Source organism: Haliotis rufescens, unplaced genomic scaffold (genome assembly GCF_023055435.1).
Source record: "Haliotis rufescens isolate VD_foot unplaced genomic scaffold, xgHalRufe1.0.p SCAF_61, whole genome shotgun sequence".
Taxonomy (NCBI): Eukaryota; Metazoa; Mollusca; class Gastropoda; order Lepetellida; family Haliotidae; genus Haliotis; species Haliotis rufescens.
The window spans coordinates 517876-538386 of record NW_025964346.1 but is presented as its reverse complement, the minus strand read 5'-3'; the positions used below and the strand labels follow the sequence as shown (position 1 = coordinate 538386).

Here is a 20511-nt window from a genome sequence, read left to right as displayed (position 1 = left end):
TGCTACCGGTACGGCGGAACATGCTTACCCTTTTCTCAAACACATGGTGTCATCTCTGATTTTCAGTGTTCCATTTACATAATTTCCACAGCTATTGCCCCTTTACGTCAAGTGTTTCGGCAGAAAATCTAGGCTGGTCATTCTTTTGCATTGACAATTTATATTAAACCACATCATCAACCACAATGGACATCTTAAATGCCTCATTGCTCGTGTCACCATAGCCAGCTCTTTGTCATTACACCAAGCCCAATCACTACACTTTCAACGTACCCTATTGGCTTCTCTAATGACAATCTCACCGGCGATGTCAATATATTGCTTGGACATTTGCCCTACCTTGTGTTATTTAAACATATCATCATGATAGACATTGTCATCCCATGGAAGCAATAAGATCCCGATTTGTGGCCAGGGGAATGCTCACCTACTCTGCCTGCAGCGTTTGTGGCAACAGTAGGAGGTTATATGGCTCGCAATCATTACTTTCCATTAATGTTCGCCTGGGTTTCAAATCTGGAGAAGCGGAGGGCCATGGCAGGACCTGGATGTTGTAATTCTTAAAATAAGCTGTTGCCAGTCTTGCCGTGTGTATTCGGGCGTTGTGGCAGGCGAGCTTTGTGAGCTTTTTTGAATGCTTCCTCAGATAGCATGGTTAGCTTACTACATGCCAGAAAGTAAAAAAAAACTATATATAAAGTCAAATATATAGTCAGTGTGTGATGGAAAGAAATAGTAACAAATCAAATTATGGCAGTATAAATCTGTTGAAATACAAGATAGAAAAATGTCAAGATAGCGACAAAACCCTTTTTAAATCCAATAGAAATATCTGCATAAAGCAACATTGTATGATTTCAACTATATCATTGTAATAAGTGAGCAATGTGGGACTTTAATAAATGTTATGTGTATTGTCTCCAACAATCTGAACTTAATTATGTGAGGGTGGAGAGGGAGAAGAGTGTTTTGGTTTTTTTGCCAGCCCTTCCCGTTTTTCTCTGGATGTTATGGTTGCAGAATAAACTGCATTTCGTTGAGACTGCAGTGTTGACTAATCCTTGTCGCAGCATTTCACAAATTGTTCTTAGTATACATTTGATGGCAATTAATCTCCTTTTTGACACATTATCCTGATCGTTTGAAGACAGAGATGTAATGACAGCTATCGCTTTCACGTTTACTGACAAATTTCACATGGATCAAGGAATACCATTTTCCCTTAACAACTCGTTGACGACACAACAAACTGCAGGCTCTTGCAGCAGCTGTGTCCATGTACTATGAATACGATGTTTAAAACTTTTCAACCAAACACCAGATGGCAGTGCTCGTTTTGAAAGTTAACTGACATAAACGACACTCTATTATCTAGTTTATGGTAAAGAAATCATACGTTCTTTCGTTTGTATGGAAAACGACATTTTTCCTGACAAATTATAACAGCATTGAAAATGTGTGAATAATCCTCGGAAAACTGTAATCTTATGTTATCAATGTGTAGTATTTTTGGAATTACGGATACGCAAAGACAGAAACGTGACTCATTAATATTCCGCAACATGTGCTACCTGAACATGGAGTAGCCTGACTGCTGTCTTCTAACGTTCACTGTTTGCTTGGAGGATACACTCGTGTAATGTGTGCTGGAGGCTCAATCACAGGTGAGGGCAGTTGGCCTGGACAATGAAGGAGATCAGCAAGAAGCTGACCACTGACCTGAACCTGGAGGAAGTAACGCCGCTGGACTATCCCACTGATGACGTCACGGCAATTCAGATCACAAAGAGTGTTGAAAAGCATGTGAGGATGTGGACACACAGCCCCCCTCGGATGGGGGTTTGGGTATTTTTGTCGGTGCAAGGTTTGTGGCTGTGTTTATAACTTTTAGTATCGTCTACAGCATTTGGAGTGATCTATGTGGAACTGGTGGATGTGTTCAACGCTACCAGAGCAGAGGTGGCCTGGGTGGGGTCGATCGCAAGTGGAGCTATGCATATGGCAGGTAGGAACGAGGGGGTGGGGAACGGGTTGATGATGAGGGGGTGGGGGTTGAATGGGGTGGGGTAAATGGTGGTGGTTTGTGAGCGGGGGCTGTCGTAAGTTCAGCTTTAGTCATGGAAGGTAGGAATGATTTTGGATTGGGGAAGGGGTTGATGATTAGGGTAAGGGCTGGATGGGTGGGTTTTTCGGATGGAGTTAATGGTTAATGGGGGACGGGAACGCCGGGAGTTCTGCTGTGTATAATTCAGGTAGCAACGAGCAGTTAAGGTGGTAGGGATCGGTTGATGATGATTGATGGGGGTTGGTGTGGGCTGATGTGGTGGGGGGGGGGGGGGGGGGGGGGGGGGGGGGGGGGGGGAGGGGGGGGGAGGGGGGGGGATGGGAGGGGGTAGGTGTTGATGATGATGGATCGTAGGTAGAGGTTGGGGTGGGGTGGCGGTTGATTGTGAAGGATGGGGAGGGTGATGGCTTGGGGTGGTGGTTAATTGTGAGGTGTCGGGTACTGTTGATTGTGAGGGTTGGGATTGGGTGGGGTTAGGGATGGGGTTGTGTTAAAGGGGAGGTGTGGGGAGGTGTTGATGGTGAGGGATGGGGAGGGTGATGGGTTGGGGTGGTAATGGTGGTGAGGTGTGGGGTACTGTTGATTGTGAGGGTTGGGATGGGGTGGGGTTAGGGGTGGAGTTGTGTTAAAGGTGAGGTGTGGGGAGGTGTTGATGGTGAGGGATGGGGTGGAGATTGGGTGGGGTGGTGTTGATGGTAAGGGGTAAGGTGGATTTGAGGGATGGGGGTGGTTGGGTTATTTGGGTTTATAATAAGTAGTATATAATGGCAGATGAGGTACGATACAAGGCCCGAGCTGGTTTTCCTCGCCTTTGTTCAAACACACACACACACACACACACACACACACACACACACACACACACACATATATATATATATATATACACAAAAATGAGGAAAATGTTCACTCGGTGTACATGTAATATATAATAAAATAATAAAGCCCACGTTAGTCCAACATCTTCTTTATATCAGTTTCAGACATAGTACTTTCATTGTCATGACAGCTCTTCAGTGTAACTGACAATGACATATGAATGACGTCATATTCGTGCAAGCTGGTTCTAAAGCGATGACATGCGTACGAGACGAAATGTGTGAGAGAATGTGTGAGAGATGAGTCAGGCACGCTCTTCTCCCGCTGTATATACAGTCTTACTGGCTTCCAGAACGTTGAAGACAATGCTGTAAGGCTCTATATAATGCTGGACCAGTCTCGCCGTTTCCGGAAATGTACACACCACACTGGAATCTAAATATAGTAATTTTGTGACCACCGCTTAAATTAAATAGTACTACATTCCGGACGACTAATCACTGCCAAAACACAATGCAACGAACGTCTACCGAATCTCATTTGAAGCAATATAACTCAGCTACAAACATTGAGACACGTGTGACATTGACAAGTACCGTTTCAAATGATATCGGGGGCGGTCGGGTAGCCTAGTGGTTAAAGCGTTCGCTCGTCACGCAGAAGACCCGGGTTCGATTCTCGACATGGGTACACTGTGTGAAGCCCATTTCTGGTGTCCCCCACCGTGATATTGCTGGAATATTGCTAAAAGCGGCGTAAAACCATACTCACTCACTCACTCACTCGAATATTATCGGTTTAAACGTTGATTACATAGGAAATATGTCATGCCATATACTTATTTCAGAAAATAATTGAATGAATGCTATCCAATGCCATGTTGTAAATGTAAGACTTTTCTTTTCATCTATTGCCGACAGGGTGTAATTTCGTTTACATGCCATTTCTTTGCCGGTTCGACAAGTACATACACCTGATTCGTACTTTTGTAGCCTCGTGCTGTCCGTGTGTTGATGGTGTGCCATGCCTTGCCGATACAAACATACAGCACGATACAAACGTCACACTGTCAGTAAATGGTTTGGACCAACGGCCGCAGACTTCTTCTATTTCTATTATATGTCCTGAAAAAAGATGATGTCATGTTTAAAACTGAATCATGTACATATTACTGGAATGTTCATTTAAACAGGTTAATAAATAGTCAATTCATTTTACCTTTAAACTAGATATATTACCTTATCACTTTTTTTCAATTATTATTTTCTACGCACACCTTTTGTAAAGGAACAAATGTTTTACGCTTGTGTTTGGTCAGTTGATAGAGACAACAATGATGTTAGATGCGTGTTTATCAGAAACGATTCAAATAGTTTATCACATGGTCAACAACTTCTGAAATTTTGAATTCAAAGAAGGATTTGTTTATTTTATTTCTATAAAAACGGATTAAAAATACTTGACCTACACCCTAATGTTGTTAGATTGTATGAGTGAGTGAGTGAGTGAGTGAGTGAGTGAGTGAGTGAGTGAGTGAGTGAGTGAGTGGACGGGTTTGGTTGAGTGAGTGACACGAGAAATGGGCTTTATACATTGTACCCATGTCGGGAATCGAACCCGGTACATCAGTGTGACGAGCGAACGATTTAACCACCAGGCTACCCGACTGCCCTGTTTTCTTAAGACTTAATATTTTACTTTAATATACATGAAACGATGGCACGGTTGTGCAAATGGGTCGGTAGTTATTTAATACTTCATCTACATACATATTCATATCAATAATGTTAACTAATGAAGCGCATGGTTTGATTATTCACATAATTTCTCTTTCGATGCATACAGAACTAGGCTGAATATTTTATTTCCGCATTCATACAATGTGCATTGTTCTAACAGTGATGCTGAGATTGCTAACTATCACGCTGAGAGGTCAGTAGGTGCCGACAAGTCCGTGCGTGTTCCGTGACTTTAATGAGGACATAGTCAAAACAATATGTGAATGTCACCATAACCCGATCTTTGATTGTACAGTGGTCTGCTTGGTCGTCCATTCGATTATCACCAGTTCTTTGTGATTTAGCTGAAATACTGCGGCGTCAAACAACATGCACTCGGTGGCTGTGACTAAGTACATCACACGTGTTTTACCAAGGAAGCTAATTTCAGATTATCCAGGTCCTATGCTCACAGTCCTCACTTCTATGGACGATTCACAATATGAACTAATGGCGTTTTATTATAAATTAGTTGATCATTGATATTCAGACCAACATCCCTGCCAGCCGTGTTATGTCGGCTACGTGTTGTGACTTTGTCAACATAGATGTTCACTTTCATATAAATAGTTTCCGTAATAGCGCAAATATTCATGTAGATAAAACCTTAATTTCGAATATTCGCCGGAACAGATTTTAAAAGGCAAAATAGTGATGAAATTTATATGGATGGATCACTGAACATTAGTGGTGACGCCAGGTGTTCGTGAAAAGGATAAGCACATTCTGATCTACTGGTGGGAATCCGCTCTCAAGCTCCCTTGAATTGTTCGGGAAAATCTGTTTTAAGCTGTAATCATAATTCAGCCTTATATTACAAGTGAGTGAGTGAATGAGTTGGGTTTAACGCCGCTTTTCACAGTATTCCATTTATATCGCGGTCAGCTTAATGTGGGAGGAAAGCCCCAAGTGATGCAGGTCTTAGACGTTTACCACTTCGGTGAAACCCACGAGCACGGGTATGGTGCTGACAAACCTAGAACCATAATCGGGGCGAACCGGGATTCGAACCCACAATCATAGGTTTCTGGCGTGCCCAAGGGACGCAACTCTGCACAGCGAATCGCGGCGCCTTAGACAACTGAGCCACCCGTTCCCCCTAACATTACAAGTACACGCATGACAATCGTGTGCACCTGTGTCCCGAGGATATTTTTCGGTGTTAAAGAAAACTGACATTTATTTTAACACTGGTTACGAGTAAGTGGGTAGGTGTCCAGTACTAAATGAACAAATCGATTTATACCATTGCAGAATAACATATGAATACAATTGTGAATGTTATGCTCCGAATATGTATATGTATATATGTAAATGTATAATCTGCCATGGCTCCAGCTACGCGTGACACAGTAGTCATGGTTACCTGTACCGAGATTGTATGTGTTTGATGCATTGCCCATGCCGGCACTGACTCATTGCTCGATTGATGTGATCTGAGATGTCAAGGGGATTTCTTAAAACTATAACCAAACAAAGGCAAGGAGAACCCCCATCCCCAAAATCATCATCACACCATTACCTACCACCATAAATGCTCTTTGCTGCCCTAACTACTACCCCAATCCCACGACATCATTCCCACCTGTCATGTGTGTAGCTGAACTTACGACGGCCCCGCTCCCTCAACCGCACCATAAGCCACACCCCATCCGACTCCACCCACCTTAACCCAACCCCCTCGTCACTAGCCCTATCCCCATCTCCACCTCACCCCCTCATTATCAAGCCTATCCCCATCTACACCCTACCCCATCATCATCATCCTTTTTACCCATAGTCACCCCATCCCCTCATCACCAACCATATCCCCATCTCCATCCAAATCCCTCATCGTTACTACTATACCCATCGTCACCCCACCCCCTCATCATCAACCCTATCCCCATCTCCAACCAAACCCTTCATCACCAACCATATCCCAATCGCTACCTCGATCCCCCATCAGCCCAACTATACCCATCGACACCCTACCCCCTCATCATCAACCCTATCCCCATCTCCAACCAAACCCTTCATCACCAGCTATATCCCAATCGCCACCCAAATCCCCCATCATCACCACTATACCCATCGTCACCCCACCTCCTCATCATAGATTCTCTACAACAGCTCTGTGATCCTTTGCTTTAGTTGATTCGCCTGAACACGCATCGATTGTTGCAGGTAGGGGACACATATCGAGTTAGGGTAAAGCAAAATATGAATCGAGGGTCTAAGGACTTAGTTTACACCGAGGACAGGGCTCGCGAGTTACTGACATTACGGACACAAGTAAACACAATCTCAGTGCTGGTCGGGCATGTCTGGTCACATGTACCTCTTCTCCACATGAAGTCAGTAAAGATTGACTGAACACACGTATATCACAACCCATCGTGATCCTGCATGTGTGATATTCTGACTTGCCACACATTACCTTTCAGAGTTGCTTGTAAATGTTCATCAGAGCAGTTGTTTTAGCAAAGCAGTCTTCTTGTGTGTCGACTACATTGTACCTCTCTCGAGATGGCGCCCCTATCCTTACCTATTCATAGTATTGTCTCGTTCTGGCATTTCAAACTGGGCTTGTTGCTCCTCCAGTCAACTTGTGTAAATAACTATTAACTTTTAGAATAGATATAACTGAAAATATTTTTTTCACAGGCTGACTATGCATTGAGGTTCCATATTAACATCACCTTGAGGGCTTATGTTGATCAAACTGGAAGCAGACTGTCACGAGGCTGTATTCCAATAATCATGGGTGACGTTAAACAAGAATAAAACGTGTTTGTGTATTTGTTTGTTGTATAATGCCGCACTCAGCAATATTCCAGCTTCATGATGTTGGTCTGTAAATAATCGAGTCTTGACCAGACAATCAAGTGATTGTCATAATGAGCATCGATCTTCGCAACTAATCGATTACCTGCATCAACCAAGTCCTCGAGTCTGATCACCCGATCCCGTTAGTCGCCTCTTACGGCAAGCATAGTCGCCTTTTACGGCAAGCATGGGTTGATGAAGACCTATTCTATCCCGGATCTTCATGGGTCAAGAACCAATAAGGAAAACGTGGTAATAGGTTCACAGGTTTATTACAAGCAGTAATTGTATCAAAGGACGACAATATACAATTTATACCGACAATGATAGCTGATTAAAAAAATCAGAGCAAATACACAAGCTGCTTAGCTAAGCAAATGTATTATAGATATAAAATGTGAGTAGCCAATACAACACTTTGACAAAATATTGACAAGATGAGTACACTGCCAACTAAATTAGCTGCGACCAGTTAACATCAGAGTTAATTAACGCAACATTCTAACTAGTGAGTAACTTCAGCTGGGTTAAATAGCGGAAATAGACACAGAGGGCCTATCCCTAAAACAAGTCACTCAGACAATAAAATAGACGAGAATTTCTGAACATGAAACGTGTTTGACTGACTGAATACTCAGCTGCTTTGACTGAGCAAGGAAAAACTAAACTTCACTTATAGCTTGACAATCACAGGATTATTCACGGCTTTCTAGAAAACCCCAGTAAGAAACCCTTGCTAATATGTTTAGCTTAATACAACCAGAGTAAGCCAATACGAGATCAAACTTCGGTTTGTACGACCAAACACCAGATGGCCTGTGATCTTTATGAATATTCAATGACATAAATCACACTCGTTTTGTTTCCTTTGTAATTAAACCATTTTTATTCCACAACATGTGCTACCTGAACATGGAGTAGCCTGACTGCTGTCTTCTCACGTTCACCGTTTGCTTGTAGTATACACTCGTGTAATGTGTGCTGGAGGCTCAATCACAGGTGAGGGCAGTAGGCCAGGACAATGAAGGAGATCAGCAAGGAGCTGACCACTGACCTGAACCTGGAGGAAGTGACGCCGCTGGACTTTTCGAGGGATGATATCACAGCAATTCAGATCACAAAGGGTGTTGAGATAGCCTGTGAGGATGTGGACACACCGTCCCCCTCGGATGGGGGGTGGGGATGGATTTGTGTTGGTGCAAAGTTTGTGGCTGCGTTTATATGTTTTGGTATCGTGTACAGCTTTGGAGTGATCTATGTGGAACTGGTGGATGTGTTCAACGCTACCAGAGCAGAGGTGGCCTGGGTGGGGTCGATCGCAAGTGGAGCTATGCATATGGCAGGTAGGAATGAGGGGGTGGGGATGAGGATGGGGATGATGAATATGTGATACTTGTTTGTGGATGGCAACTTCTTTTATTCTTTGTACGACGTTTCAGAGATTATTCTTGTTCCTCCATCAGGTGAATGCGTAGTTAGTGCATAGAGTACTATATATAAATCATGATGTTTACCCCACATAAAATGGGTTGGTGATGAGGGGGCGATTGGGATATGATTGATGATGAAGTGTTGGGGTGATGATTGGGGTAGGGTTGGTGACGGGGATTGTGTTGATGATGGGGATTGGGGTGGAGGTTGGGATATAGTTGGTGATGTGGGGTTGGGGTGGCGATGGGGATAAGGTTGATGATGTGGGGGCGACGATTGGTATAGGGTTGATGATGAGGGGATTTGAGTATGGGGAGGGTACTTGGTTTGATAATAACTACGAGTTAATAAAGGCTGAGGTCATTACAAGAACCCCTTGCCCGAGCAAGGTCTGTTTTCTTTAACACTTTAACTCGGAACACAGGTGCACACGATTGGCATACGTGAACTGGTAATGTAAGGCTTAATTATGATAAGGGCTTAATACAGATTTTCCTGAACAATTAAAGTGAGCTTTAGAGCGGATTCCCACCAGTAGGCCAGACCGTGCTTATCTTTTGTACGAACCCCTGGTGTCACCACTAATGTTCAGTGATCCATCCATAGAATTGTCATCACTATTTTGCCTAGCAAATATTCAAAATGAAGGTTTTATGTACATGTATATTTGCAGTATTACAGAAACTATTTATATGAAAGTGAACATTTGTGTTGACAAAGTCACAACACGAAGCCGACATAACAGGGCTGGCAGGGCTGTAGGTCTGAATATCAATGATCAAATAATTTATAATAAAATGCCATTAGTTCACATTATGAATCGTCCATAGAAATGAGGACTGTTTTGACATTGTCAACATAGGTGCTAGGGAAACTGATATTGTCTTTCCTTGGTAAACCACACGTCTGATGTACTTAGTCATTGCCGCCGAGTGCATGTTGTTTAACGCTGCAGTATTTCAGCTAAATCACAAAGAATGGACGACCAAACTGACCACAGTACAAGCAAAGATCGGGTTATGGTGGCATTCACATATTGTTTTAACTATGTCCTCATTTAAGTCATGAAACACACATGGGCTAGGGGGCACTCTCCTCTCACAATGATAGTTAGTAATCTCAGCTAGTCATGTAACCTAGTGGTTAAAGCGTTCGCTTGTCACACTGAATACCCGGGTTCGATTCACGACATGGGTACAATGTGTGAAGCCCATTTCTGGTGTTACCCGCCGTGATATTGTTGGAAAATTGCTTAAAGCGGCGTAAAAACAAATTCACTCGCTTACTCAATCATTATGAAAACGATCATTTTATGTCTTTGCTTTCCACCGACAAAGGCGTATTCGAGTTAAGTGTGTTTCCCCACGAAGTGAAATGGCTGGAAATATAGGAATATTGTTAAACGCGCAGTGATCATGAGGAATGCACGACTCTATATTGACCTCCAAAACATGAAATCAGTGGAACATTGTTAAACCTTCCCCTATCTTCCCACCAGGGCCTCTGTCCAGCCTGCTGATAGAGCAGTACGGGTGCCGGGTGACTACCATCATCGCTGGTGTGTTGGCAGCTCTTGGCTTCTTCGTCAGTTCCTTCGCCCCTAGCTTGGCCTTCCTGTACTTCAGTTTCGGCGTGGTGGGAGGTGAGTAGGGGACACGATGCTACACTTACATAGCACTGATTATCTGGCCCAGACTCGATTATTTACAATCGATCGTCATATAGCTGGGATAGTTCTGAGCTCGACATTAAACAACAAACACACGACACGATATGACGCCCGAGTTCAACATATTTCTTGTTCAGCCCAACCTTGTTAATCTGGACTGTGTTGTTTGTTCTCAGTGAAAACGCCCCCATTGTACAAGTTTTGGATTGACGAATATTGACAATAATCATCCGTAAGGTGTGATTAAAAATACTCTTCACTAGATTGTATGACAAGAGGGTTGACTTCCAAATTTCAATGGTCGACTTCCCCTTTATGGCGAGCAATATTCCTGCAGCTCCATTCCTTGGTGTCTACATTCAAAAGCTGCACAGGTACAATCCAGTATGTTCGAAGGACGAAAAAATCTTAGAGCGTCATACGACTTTTGCTCCAAAGCTGTTGGATCAGGGTTACAATATTCAAGGCATTAGTAAAATTTTCAAAGAGTTTTATAGCAGACATGAGGAGGACATTTCCAAATCTGATGCATGAGTGGCAAATAGTATGTCTGATGCAATTCCCAGTTTAGACTTCTACAGCATGTTCCTGTGTTTTCATGCACAGTTTTGCTGTGCAAGAAAGGAAGCGATGAAAACCAGTCTTAGTTTAATATAGTCAGGACAGATCGTATAAGATCTGACAACAAGTGTGTAGTTTTTTATAAAACTATCAAAAAAACATATCCTGGTTTGAATTCAATATTTCAGAATTTGTGGACCAGCTGATAAGCTATTACAACACCTGAATCGTTTCTGATAAACATGCATCTGGCATCATTGTTGTCTCTATCAACCGACCAAACACAAGTGCAACACATTTGATCCTTCAAAAAATGTGTGTGTAAATAATATAGATTGAAAAGAATTGAGAAGTTAATATTGCTAACTTAAAGGTAAAATAAAATGACTATTCGTTATCGTGTTTAAATGTACATTCCAGAAATGCGTACATGATGCAGTTTTAAACATGACATCATCTTACATATAGTGGAAATAGAAGAAGTTTCCGGTAGTTATATTTCCCTGTGGCATCCTGAGTGTTAAGAACATATTTCAACCAATCAGATCCAGTTTACAATGCTATTATACTCTGCAGGGCTTGGTCTTGGTCTGTCCATCGTGCCCAGTGTTGTGGCACTGACCGTCTACTTCAGGAAGAGGAGGAGTCTCGCCATATCCATATCAGCTATAGGTGCTGGAATCGGGACAATGTGCCTGCCCCAGCTGTACAGGGCGTTGATCAACCAGTACGGCTGGCGAGGCATAATGATGGTGTTGTCAGGGGTAGCACTCAACCTCGTCGTCTGCGGGAGTCTCTTCAGAATGCCACCTCATACCATTGCACAACAGCGGAAAAGTAACTAATTCTAGATGCAGTAGATCTCTGCAACATTATTGTTTACTACATAAAGGGTTAATATTTCATTCTGAGAATGTAGAGGAATACGTTCCCAGATATATATGTTCGACGGCATTCCTGGGCATAGCAGAACGACGCAGATTGCAGTGCAAAGTTACTTCCCTTAGTCATGTACAAAACATCTGATCGTGGGCTGGAGTCGCCCTTCGTCAAGAGATTTCTTCAAATTATCTGTTTATCACAAACGTATCCGTACCATGACGGCTTAGCCAAAATTGTTAACGTAATTTGGGGGTTTCCTCACTAATCAGAAAAAAATAAAGTACAGATCCCAAACATAACTGATTTTACAGATAAAACTTAAATCAATTACAGTAAACTACGGCTCTAAAGATCTCACTAATTTTACTTCCTTATAACCGTAGTTCGTTATAAGCATATATACAGCAAATGGACGGGCCTAAAAGCAGTTCGTTATATCCGTCAGTTCGTTATTATGGTATTTGCTGAAAACAGAATCTTAATTATTTGATCTTGTCTGCAGGAACACACCTAAAAAGACGTCATCCACGTTGTGTATCCTTCCAAAGCTTGTTCGTGGTGTTAAACCATCGCCCGTTCCTCATCTTCCTGACGGCCACAGCATTCACGCACCTCGGTGTCATGGTGCCGTATGTGCACCTCCCCGACTTGGCTCGTCTCACCGGGGTTGCCAAGGGCGACGCCTCCTTCCTGGTTTCCATCATGGGTCTCGTGGGCATTCTGGGAAGGCTTGTGTTTGGTTACGTCGCAGACTTCAGCTGTGTCAATAGGATCTTGTTTTATGCCGTCCTGTTGTTGATTTGCGGCGCAGCCACTTTTTTATGCACGATGGTAAAGACGTATGCATTGTTTGCTGTTTATGCTGCAGTTCAAGGAGCGTTCATAGGTGAGAATCACGTGGTGTTCTCACTCACTCACTCACTCACTCACTCACTCACTCACACACACAATCTCACTCACTCACTCACTCACTCTGAAACTCACCTTAAAACTCACTCTGAAACTCACCTTAAAACTCACTCTGAAACTCACTCTGAAACTCTGAATCTCTGTATACACGTGTGTCCCCAGGGACGTGGACGGTCTTCACCGCCATTGTTGTGACTGACATTGTTGGAGTCAACCATACCGGCAACGCCCTTGGACTGACCAACTTCTTGAGTGGGATATCAGTCATCGTTGCCTCTCCTATTGCAGGTATGTGGCTTGCTGGTTACTGTTTCTCGTAGAAGAAAGAAGGAAATTCCAAATGAATTACTTTACGATTTTAGCACTGGAGCATTCATCAGTTGAGCTGATTGGTCTGTCCAAGCTTCATGTACAGGAAGGGACACTGCTCCAACACTGAGAACAATATCATGTGACGTCATCCCTTGTCATAAATTGATATCATTACGTCAGCGGAACAAAGGGATTTAAGTTTGGCTGTTGAATATTCTGCATGTCTCAGAAGCTCCGAATTACGTTTTGGCTTTTCCTCCTGAATGAATACTGCTAGTCTACCACTCCGATTCAAGCTAACACCCTTCATTCACATTCAGATGACCTGTAATTCCTTGTACATTATTCTGACATACTCCAACTCTGGCTCCAACAGGTGATGCTGCCGGTGGACATTTTTAGAAGCAGGAGGGTTATATGAAAAAAACTAATTTTACTTATTCCTACTATATCATGAGCTTGTGTCTATGACTCACTATCAAATAGTGATGACCCCAGGCGTTCGCGAAAAGGTGAGCATGTCCTGCCCCATTCGGGGCACCCGTCAACAACATATGCAAAAGCAAGTCAATTGTTCATCTGAAAACAACCCACGGGAATGACCAGGTGTTCGAGAAAGACTAGTACTCGCCTTTCAAATATTTTCATCAGAAAAGGAAATGTCAGTGTGGGAAGATATTTGCAAGCTCTACGTAAACGTCATAGCAACATGTCATATTTAGTAAGTTCTTCTGAATGTCCACCATCACATATCTAGAATGACTTCACCCGGCAAGTGATCATGAAACCTTGATTGACAAGCTTGTTTGTCAACAAAACGTGCCTTTGCGTGCAAATGTCAAAATTAATTTTAATTTGTTTTCTATGGGATGCCTTTATTATGTTAAGACGATCTACACAACAACGTTGTTAATATATTGTTTTAGCTTCTTGGTCATGGGTCTTGCTTGTTTAATCGACTCACAAACGTTTACCAGCATGGTAAAACCCATGACTATGGTATGGTGGTAACAAATTAAGAGTTTGCAAATCCTTGTGCGCCTAGGTGACACACGAGTGTCTGTCAGATACCATTTACCTTACAACGACTTGTTTCAAAACGTACCTAACGAGCGAAAGCGAGTTACATACGCTTTGAAACAACTTTTTAGCACTCTAATTGACATTTACAAAAGGGCGTGTTCACTGACAACGGTACGCGGGTTTTCCAGAGGAGTATTTTTGTTGATCGAGGGATCGTATGTACATAAATGTGTCATGTAAGTGATCAGAAACAATCTGACAATCTTCGTACTGTCATTTGTTCTATGTTTTCCTACGTAACCAAGGAAATTAGTCAGAAATGCAGATAACTACGGTCATCGATGTGCGTGACTTTCCGTCAGTCATGGCGTCACTCAGCACGGAAATTTGTACGATTTCTGTTGAATTTACTTGGTCATTGTAATGTATATATTTGTAATTCCATAATTAGTGCTACGATACCCTTACCATAAATAGTCTCAAACGCGTGAGCCAGTGTATGCAATATCAGACAAACGGAAAGCTCTAATAGGAGAAAATGCTACACAGTGTAAAACTTGAATTTTGCTTTGTTTACATTTCAACAAGAACAGTTTTCCGAGCACAGTGTTCTTGCACACGTAATATATATCGTTTGATTTCATCTAGATAATTTGTATTGGTGACATTCTAAAATGTTAGAGGAATTCAGGGATGTATGTATCGCGGCTGAGTGTGAAATATACGTGATCTAATACAGGACTCTCAATAATAATCGGCACTTGAAACGTGATTTTGTCAACACTATCCAATATGGCGGAACGAACACTTCGGCGTTTTTGTTTGCGTATTTTCCAAAACATTTTAATCCATTCTAGGCGACGTTTCAAAATTATCATATGTGAGTTAATGACAAACACATACCCTTGATCACTAGTATGCTATTTCATAATTCAATTCTTCGAGTAAATATCCGATATTTGGATTTTTTAAAAACAGAATGAAAAAAACCGTGAATGGTTATTTAGTAATGTGTCAAAAATGCCGAGATTTATGATATACTGAATTTCCATATGTAATTTTTTGCTTTGCCTAAAATGGCAGTGAATGATTTTTTTTAATTTGATTCGACTTCGATGTGAGGTTTGAAGAGGAGGAACATATAATGTGGATGTGGCATCAAGAGGGTTTACACTCTAAAAGTCATAACGTTCAACACAGACGTAGGTGAACATTCGACTGAAGCACGAGCAACTTATCAATGAATTACAATCTGGAAAGTAGTCTTTCATAATCTGACCTCAGGTCATCACCGCGGTCACAGGTGGCCCAGTCTTCTAAGGCGCCACGATTCGCTGTGCAGAGTTGCGTCCCCTGGACACGCCAGAAACCTATTCCCCCGACTATGTTTCTAGGTTTGTCAGCACCATATCCGTGCTCGTGGGTTTCACCGAAGTGGTAAACTGCATCACTTCGGGCTTTCCTCCCACATTAAGCTGACACGCCCTGATATAACTGAAATATTGTTAAAGGCGGCGTTAAACCCAACTCATTCACTCACTCAGGTCATCAACATGGAGTAGCTAATCACAGCCCTGGAATTCGATCTCACACATATGATTGATACCAATTATCTCAAATGGGTTTCTCAGTCACAGATGTGTAAGAAATCTCAGTTCCCAAGACATAATGACATCTAGTAAACCAAAAATGTAACTCAACGATACTGTTGTGCGAATAGAAAATGAAGTCTTGTAAAGATGCCTTTGTACTTCCTGTATCCCTACTTTCATGTACATCTTCTTACTGTAACAGGATCCTCGTGAATCTGTCTTGACTGTCACGTATATTTTCAACGTTTATTTGTTTCCAGGTTCCCTGTTTGACTTAACAGGCAGGTATGTCACGTCCTTCTACCTGGCTGCGTGTATATACCTCCTGGGTGGTTCGCTCAACATGGCGGGTTATTTATACATCAAACTGAAACATGATAAAGGCATTATCGATTGACAACATATGTTTTAGTACGAACGTGCACGTGTAAAGCTTTAATTGTAAACCTATAGAAAGAGTGTTCTGTGTTGTGATTGGCTAATTTGGGTCACATGACCAAATATCAAAGGGTGAAAATATGATTTGCATTCCCTGAAGCAAGCGACCGAATCACTGTGTAGGAATACATAATTACTCAGCATTTTTTGCATACTAATTAACAATGGACGCAAATTGAAATACAAAATTAACATTCATAACAAATATTTTAATTTTCTCTACTCATTTGAATTATTTGGAGTTTAAATTTTTAATTAAAATTATTAATATCCAAAGTGAAATTTATTGTGTGAAAAAAAATGTACAAAAGATATGCAAGATCTACATCATGAAACAGTAAAAAGCAGTTAACAATGATCGTGTGTGCTCTCATTCAAGGACCTTCACCTCAGAGAAATTACCAAATATGTACAACAAATATGTTGAAGTTTGACATCACTACCGGTGACCGAGTTTTACAAAATGGCGTGTTGACTGTCAACAGTGCGCAGGATTTTACGAGGGGACTTTCGTTGATTCAGGGTTCGTATATACATAAATGTGACGTGTAAGTAATCAGAAACATTCTGACAATCTGTGAACTGTTTTTTGTTGTTGTATTTTTCATTGAAACCAACGTAAATAGTCAGAAATTCCTATAAATACCGTTGTCGTTGTGCGTGATTTTGCGTCAGTCATGGCGTCACACAGAACGGGAACTTCGACAAGTTCTGTTGAAAATATCAAATTATTGCAATGTATATATGTTTAATTCCCTAATTCTTCCTACGATTCTCTTCCCGTGTATATTCGGAAAATGCAGATCTCGAGCCAATGTACTCAACGAATAGACGAATGGCTTTGTTTACATTTACAACAAGTGCAGTTTTTTCAGCGTCCGTTTTCACACCTCATTGATTTTGCTTCATTACATTTAGACAATTTGTATTGGTGACAAAGACCATTTGGCATTTGATTCTAAAATGTATGAGGAATTCAAGCATGTATGTATCGCAGCTGAAATATACGTGATGGTATTTGCGTCTCATTACCGGTGTACCAAAATCACAATCACCATAGCAGCAACAGAACGTTCGATGTTGACGCATCACAACCGAGAAAGTACGAGGTGTTAAAGAGTGCGCATGTTTTTTTCTAAATAAAACAATAGGTTTACAATATCGATAAATACTATGTGTGTGTCTAACGCTTTCGGGTCTCGAGATGAATTTCCAAGATGCAAATACTCGATAAAATCCCGGAAATAGACACAAACATTGTATTTATCTTCTAATTATTCTTTGAATTCATTTGAATAAACAAACATGAAACACAATGCAATGTAGAAAGTGGTCAAATGTAACAAATGTTATGCCCTACACTACCAGTTGTCGAAACCTCAGTGGCTGAGCTGGTGAGATCGCTCACTTTGTGTGCTGGCGAATAGGTGCCTCACACAGGCAGTGTGGGTTCGAATCCTGGACGGGATGTAACCCCCAAAAAGTATTTGCATCTGTACTTTACTAAGAGTGCTATACCAAATATAACATTTGTTAAATAAACATATATTCATTTTTATTTGTCTCTTTGGTAATCACAGCAAAAAAAATGCAGTTTCCGGTATCCGGATACCTGCCGGATACCACCGGACACTTACCCAAAACGCGTCCGGGTATCCGGTGGCAGATACCTTGCCGGATACCAGATCTGTGGTATCCGGCATGGACACCTCACCGGAAAGTATGTCACCTGGAATCCGGGTATCCGGCACCGGATACCTCACCGGATACCTCAATCTGGGTGTCCAGGGATCCGGCACCGGATACCCCATTCTGAGTTTCCAAAAACATGTCACAATTTGGGGGGTGCATTTTGTTCAATTAAGTGTGAAACACCTAAAAATATATTGGAAACTAACCATGAAAATTGAACATTGCTGAAGGTATCCGGCAGGTATCCGGCAGGTATCCGGATGCAATTTTTCGAGATGTCTTTCTCCTAGTAAATAATGTTAGCCTGGGCATAGCAGATAGCTGTAGTAATATTCTGTGCTATTTTAGTTGTAAATATCCCCTTGAAGTTGAGATCTATGGGCATGTACTTTTGGTGAAAACATTTTTCAAGTTCATATATATTTCAATTTAGATGTTCAGCGTATTAAATGAAAAGCATTCAGTCCTGGTATGATGGTATCCTTACATATCATCTTCATATTCCCAGTTTGTTTTAGCCTAGTGGTTGAAGCATTCGATTCACCACATCGATACATTGCTTGGTGTCACCCATCATGATATTGTTGGAATTTTGCTCATAAAGTGGCATAACACCATACTCACTCTGACAAAAAAATGAAAGTCATTGGCTATGTGCTCACTTGGGCCTTTGTTCCTGGAGAGATTAAAAGTTTATTTTGGAACTGTATCAATACTTGTTACATCTTGACAGACGAGTTTCATTGAAGTTCGAAACAGAATATCATTAACCCAAATGGGTGCATAAGACTAATGGCATCCACAGAAAACACCTAATAAAGTACTGGTACATAAAAATATCAATGTAACTTTTCTACTGACATGGAACTAAAAACTTCGTTCAGTGAGCTGTATTAATTGTAGGAAAACATTCAGGGCATTAGTATATTTGATATATGTTAGCACCTATGTTATGAATGATCAATATCATATTTCTTTAAAGAAGCAAAACAGAAAAATTGTTAAGATAAAAAATCATATTTATTGATTTTATGACATTTCATTGGTTCAGTAACCAGAGGTGTTTGCAAGAACATTCAAAAACAGAAACAGATGCTTCAATGCCATTTTCTAAATAAACAAATTAGTCAAATCTCAGAAGAATTTCAAGGTAGAAGAATATCTAAAGTCAATTATGTTTGTGCAGTAAACCACAAAAGTCATTCAGATTTGTATGGTCAGCGTCAGTGTACACCACATAAACAGTCTCACTGCTGTGGTATTGATTCCTTTAGACTTGATTTATGTCGTAATAAAACAACCTACAGAATCACACTGATGTGGCATTATTCATTCAGAATCATCACTTTCTGAGGTGAACCTGTTAGTTGTTCTGGGGAGGATTATTCATCATCCGGAGAGTCCTTTGTATGACTTGTCTGATCTGGTGTCATTGTGAAATCCAGGTGCCTGAAACAATTTATAACATCTTTAAAAGCTTGTTATTAAAAATATAAGAAACACACATATATTGACAAAGGGTAAAAATTTGGTTTCTCAATGAGTAAGGTAATGACAATTTATCAAGCAACTGTTAACCAAACCATGTTAACCAATGTAAAAAAGCCATAGCAAACAGTAAATTGTACAGAAAATACAAAATTGTAATTGATCTTCTGAAAACAATTCCTGTAGTGCCATAAGGCAGGCTCACCTGAATTTTTCTCAAATGTTTGCATTACATCAAAACATAAGGAAAGGTAAACAAGGCAATGCAAATTGCATAAAATAGGTTCTTATACATAAAAACAGAACTAAAGTATTTGACGTAATAAGCGCCTCGCTCTAATAAGCGCCCATGGGAATATTTGCTAATATATTGGCTAGTGAACAATCCCAATTAGGACCCTTTCCAATTAATCAATGTATACAAGACTTATTTATTTGCGTATAATAGACACTTGTGTGTGATATGCATTATCATATTTTTATCATTTATCCTATCTTTAATTCAGATTAACAATAACGGCAAAAACTGCCAAATATATTGGTCAAGTGTAATCATAATTTAAGTAGTTCTATTTGGTTTTGGAACTTTTCAAGGGTAATTGTAAATCATTTGATTGTTATAAAGTTACACAGTATTGCATCTATCGTCTGTTTCTAAATACAGTGGAACCTATCTTTGACTTGTGTGACATAATTGAATCATACCCCAAGTTCATTATGCATTGTTATGCATCTGCACAGAGTGGTCAAAGTCCTTGTCACACACATAGTTTGCTACAAGGCAGAATCCAATAAGTACAGTTGAGACATCAGGCTGTATCCAGACAAACTGTCTGATAACCTCAAGTATGCTCTTGGTTGCATCAAGGGATGTAGCTAATCCTAAATAAACATTAAACAAGTGGCATAATCTCTTCTACAGAACACTTGATCAAAGCCTGCCCCACCTTTGATGTTTATCATCTCGTTACGCTCACAACAGCTCATTAGCAAGATGAGCTCAATGTCAACTCATGGTGGATTAGGGATTAACAGGGCAATTAG

At 41.1% G+C, this 20511-nt stretch overlaps 1 protein-coding gene across 2 annotated transcripts; it reads left to right on the top strand.

Annotated features, from left to right (window-relative positions):
- The first annotated feature begins 7713 nt into the window (after positions 1-7713).
- On the top strand, positions 7714-17663 carry LOC124119966 (monocarboxylate transporter 9-like). 2 transcript variants are annotated; one of them, XM_048386901.1, is made up of 7 exons: positions 7714-8813; positions 10400-10543; positions 11708-11968; positions 12516-12899; positions 13085-13210; positions 16110-16285; positions 17559-17663. In XM_048386901.1, exons 1-6 carry the CDS (start codon positions 8492-8494, stop codon positions 16244-16246), a joined length of 1374 nt encoding a protein of 457 aa, XP_048242858.1. In that variant the 5' UTR covers positions 7714-8491; the 3' UTR covers positions 16247-16285; positions 17559-17663. The 2 variants fall into 2 exon arrangements, with proteins under 2 accessions (XP_048242858.1, XP_046338631.2); XM_046482675.2 differs by lacking the exon at positions 17559-17663 and having other exon boundaries at positions 16110-16777.
- The last annotated feature ends 2848 nt before the right edge of the window (positions 17664-20511 follow it).